The sequence below is a fragment of the Seriola lalandi genome, unplaced genomic scaffold (genome assembly GCF_002814215.2).
Source record: "Seriola lalandi dorsalis isolate HSWRI2012SDOR001 ecotype SW California unplaced genomic scaffold, Sedor1 jcf7180002054379, whole genome shotgun sequence".
NCBI classification, from domain to species: domain Eukaryota; kingdom Metazoa; phylum Chordata; class Actinopteri; order Carangiformes; family Carangidae; genus Seriola; species Seriola lalandi.
In genome coordinates this window covers 32,689-37,476 of record NW_019524932.1, presented here as the reverse complement: position 1 = coordinate 37,476, position 4,788 = coordinate 32,689, and the positions used below count along the sequence as shown (strand labels likewise).

Sequence of the window (4,788 nt, the reverse complement as noted above, 5' to 3'; positions counted from 1 at the left end):
TCCCCTCCCCACAACCTGACTGGTTACACCCCCTCTTTCCCACCAATAGCATCCGTGTTAGCGTTGAAGCTATTTCAGCCCTGAGGTCATTCACTCACTGCAGGGACAAACAACAGATAAACACTGACATTTAAAGGAGGCACACTATGTCCCCACCCCCCACCCCCACCTCTGTTCACCTTCCTACTGTACTTCGTCCTCTTGTTTCTTTTATTTGAACAGTCGAACACGTGCAGATTTTGATCTTTTTTTTTTTTAACCGCTGTCACTTGAACGCAGCACAATTTTGGATATTTTTTAAATCAGCTTTGACCAAACGCTGCAGTTTTCCATTTAAATTCAGTCTGTGAACGCAGCATCTGTGTCAGAATAGTTCTTTCTAGCAACAGTATGATGCCACTCTCATGTCTTCACAGTAAATATGAAGCTACAACCAGCAGCTAGTTAGCTTAGCTTAGTTTAGCTTAGCTTAGCTTAAAGACTGGAAACTAAATGCCAATAAATTCGAGCACTTGGTGAATAATTTAGAAGGTCTTATGGGTGAACCTACAGAAACCCTGTCTAAAGCTCACTCATGAACATTATTGATAACATTATTATTGATCTAATCTGAACAAAAAAACATCAGTTTACAATTTTTCAGGGTAATTCATTTTTAATTTCAATTTGTCATTTTGACGCTTCAGTTTTTGTGGATTGAAGATGCATCAGTCACTTTCATCACATCTGCGTCATCAGAGGATCCAACAGTACAAGAGTGTTCTGGAAAATGTCAGGACCACTTTACAATCAGACTCCCCTTATAAAGGATTAATGAATGGTTTATTAATTAGCTTGTTAACACTTTATACTCATATTTGTTTAGTTAAAATGCTAAACGTTTTTTACAGATACAAATGAAATAAAAAATGCTAATCAATGATCTTTGCTTTCAAATTTAAAACACACATTTTGTGTACATTAAGTTACAACAGAATCTGACTTGTTTTACTTTTTTTATGCCATGTATAAGTTCAAAGTAACAACAATTTCAAATCAAATTAAATCAAAACAAGAGCGCCATGTCCAGCTACAGCTAGCTGGCTAGTCCTGGCTAAAGCTCCAGGTACATGTTATTGATTATGTTTACTTTTACTTAAGAATTTGAATGCAGGACTTTCACATGTAATCAAGTATCTTTACGTTTTTATTCCTCCGTGCCGGGGACAGTCAGAGCAGCAGCCATTTTGTTGTCCGGTTTGTCCGTCCGTCTGTCCCATTCTCGTGGACACGATATCTCAGTAATACATTGAGGGAATTTCTTCAAATTTGGTAAAAACATTCATCTAGACTCAAGGACAAACTGATTTTATATTTAGTGGCTAAAGGTCAAAGGTCACGGTGACCTCAGAAAACACTTTTTAGCCATTACTCAAAACTTCACACAGCAATTATGACAAAATTTCACACAAATGTTTAATATTTTCTCTGAGTCTGGATAAACAGGGATGTGACCTGGAACTAGTCTGAGTGCCGAAGGGATACGACCGCGAGGAGGTGATTGTAGTTTTCTTGAATTTAATTTCAAGTATTTGTAGTAGTATGTATGAATGATTAATTGAAATGTCTACGAACACGTCACTTTTAAATTTTTTTATTCTTATATGACATTTTATAGACTATAGATCATTCAAAAAGTAATTAACACAGTAGGTTAGTGAATAAATGACATTGTGCTTGTTTGCTACAGCAGAGTTGGACATTACATCTTCATCTTTGTGTCTTTGGTTTAAAGTGTCACAGACCAGACAGTTTGGTAAACACAAGCTTTAGTTCACTGACATCATGTTAAAGGACCAAATTCAAATTACTGTTGGTGATCAGAGAAGTTCAGGTGTCCGTCAGTGCAGTGGGAGAGGTCTGCGTCGTCCTCATCAAGGCTCGGGCAGGCGGTAATCTGATGAGTGGTTTCCCTCACGCAGACGTCCGAAACAGCCGAGCAGCAGGTCGACTGCAGTGCTGACTGTGGACTGGACGTCATCCTCTGTCCGACCCCTGAGAGGATTCACCTCCACCATGTCCACCGCCGACAGGAGACCTACAGGACAAGCACAGGTGGTATATTTAGACTGACTGTGTTAAGAACAGTGAAACTCTGAAGCGTTTCACCATTTAATTTTTAATGTCTTTCATGAGAACGAAGCTGTGCTGAGGTCTACTTCCAGGATGGATGGATTATGAGAAAATGGGTAATTTTGCATTTCTTGGGAGTTGCTTTGTGTCTCTATGTGGTTGTTTTTTGTCTCTGAGGTTGTACCTGTGTACCTGTTGTCATTTCATGTCTTTTAATTGACCTCTGTGTCTTTTAAACTAGAAATATTAAACAGAGGATTGTTGCATTAATTTATTTTTGTACCTGTCTGACAGAGGTGTTCAGTGATGTAGACTCCTTCTCTGTAGGTAAGTCCTCCGACTACAGGTGTCCCAGTCGCCGGGGTAACAGAGGGATCGATGGCATCGATGTCATAGCTCAGATGAATCGGCTTCTTCACTCTGTTGAAATAAGAAAACATTTATTCTCTTTTGTTTATTCTATGTATGGACTGTATGTATATACCTATGTGTGTCTTCGTATTTATATATGCATCTATGTATTGAGATGGATATAGATAGATGATAAGTCATAAAAACCATCATATTATAGTATGTCCCATCGGCTACCAGGTTTGAACCCAGAACCTTATGGCTGTGAGGCAACAGTGCTAACCACTGCACCACGTGCCACCCATGTATCATGGAGAAAGTCAAAAAAATATTCACAAAAAATGTAATAGTATAACATGACGTGAAAAACGTCGTAGTATAACATGTGGTAAAAAACCGTCACAGTATAGCGTGTCATCAGGAGGGTTACTTGGCAGAGAGGTAGTCGCATGTCTCCTCCATGACTCTGGGTACACCGAGATGATCCACTTCTGACATGGAAAACACCTTCACCCCCAGCAGCTTCAGGATGTAACTGTGAAAAGAACAGATCAATAAACAGTCGCTAAGTTATTGGGTTCAACCATAAAGAATGCCAAATAGCCACAGTAGAAAAATGTCGTAGTCAATCGTTTTTATGTCATGTCAGCATTGTGGCTCTGTGCATGGTGGTCCTGCCTGAAGACAATCTAAACAACTTTTGGACGGTCTGGGACATTCATGTTCCTCAGAGGACGAATCAATCAGAATAAGTAAAAGCAAACACAAATATGATCAAAAATCATCAAAGTTTCCCGCTAGTTGAACCAATCAGACCAGTCCCTGATCAAAACCTTAATGATGTCACCAAACTCACTTCCTTGTTTGTGGTGTTGAAGCATGTTGTGAAGTCCCCCCCCCCCCAAAAAAAAGCCGCCAAATCCTGGAGGGACTGATCAATCAATAATCAACATTTCTTTTGCTGCTCAGCTCATGTTCAGGTTGGAGCTACAGGTTGTCAACCTGAATTAGCTTCATTAAAATGAATGTGGAACTGAAGGATTTCTGTCAGCTGATCACAGATCTGAACAGAATCTTTATTGATAACTTTAGTTTGTGACACGTGATGAAAGATAAACTCAGTGAGTCAGTAAAGTCCCGTCCCTGAGGCCTTAAAAAGCCCGACAGTGAAATGAACTGGGGATCAGAAACTCACTGCTCTCCTGGATCCACGTCTCTCAGCCCGATGTAGACGAGATCTTTGGCTGAAACACATGGTTTGATCCAGGAGAAGTTTGGTAAAACTGGAATCTGACGACAGAGAGCAATATTTAAGATCTCAGAGTAACGGTGTGTGAACGTTCGACTCTGGACTGGTTTCATGTGACATAGTTCACCTTGGACTGCAGCTCGTGGAGGAGGTAGGACATGGGCTGTCCGTGGATGTTTCCCGTGGACGAGGTCAGCGGTGTGTTTATGTCGGCGTGAGCGTCGACCCAAACGACGCTCAGCTCCCCGACCGCTGCTGAGTGACCGTGGATGGAGCCGATCGCCAGGCTGAAGGAGGGGGCGGAGAAACAAGGAAGTCATCAGACACCTGGACACACCTTCATTGATCCTTAAATGTTTAACTTTTCAAGTGAGAGCTCAGTTAATCAATCAATCAATCAAACAATCAATCAATCAATCAATCAGCTTGTGATAAAAGGGCTGTCTGTTTACTTCACTGACCTGTGTTTACTTCACTGACCGGTGTTTACTTCACTGACCTGTCTGTTTATTTCACTGACCGGTGTTTACTTCACTGACCAGTGTTTACTTCACTGACCGGTGTTTACTTCACTGACCTGTGTTTACTTCACTGACCTGTGTTTACTTCACTGACCTGTCTGTTTATTTCACTGACCGGTGTTTACTTCACTGACCGGTGTTTACTTCACTGACCGGTGTTTACTTCACTGACCTGTGTTTACTTCACTGACCTGTCTGTTTATTTCATTGACCGGTGTTTACTTCACTGACCGGTGTTTACTTCACTGACCGGTGTTTACTTCACTGACCTGTGTTTATTTCATTGACCGGTGTTTACTTCACTGACCGGTGTTTACTTCACTGACCTGTGTTTACTTCACTGACCTGTGTTTACTTCACTGACCGGTGTTTACTTCACTGACCTGTGTTTACTTCACTGACCTGTCTTTACTTCACTGACCGGTGTTTACTTCACTGACCTGTGTTTACTTCACTGACCTGTCTGTTTACTTCACTGACCTGTGTTTACTTCACTGACCGGTGTTTACTTCACTGACCTGTGTTTACTTCACTGACCGGTGTTTACTTCACTGA

The 4,788-nt window shown here is 41.1% G+C and overlaps 1 protein-coding gene across 1 annotated transcript in view; it reads right to left on the bottom strand.

The window, feature by feature from the left end:
* Nucleotides 1-1,617: 1,617 nt before the first annotated feature.
* The window catches only part of arg1 (arginase 1), a 6,795-nt gene continuing 3,624 nt past the window's right edge, over nucleotides 1,618-4,788 (bottom strand). Inside the window, exons 4-8 of the mRNA XM_023409016.2 lie at nucleotides 3,840-3,999; nucleotides 3,659-3,753; nucleotides 2,894-2,998; nucleotides 2,396-2,532; nucleotides 1,618-2,077 (exon numbers count right to left, since the gene is read on the bottom strand). Coding sequence (XP_023264784.1) covers nucleotides 1,914-2,077; nucleotides 2,396-2,532; nucleotides 2,894-2,998; nucleotides 3,659-3,753; nucleotides 3,840-3,999 — 661 coding nt within the window. The 3' untranslated portion in view covers nucleotides 1,618-1,913. The remainder of the gene's footprint in view (nucleotides 2,078-2,395; nucleotides 2,533-2,893; nucleotides 2,999-3,658; nucleotides 3,754-3,839; nucleotides 4,000-4,788) is intronic.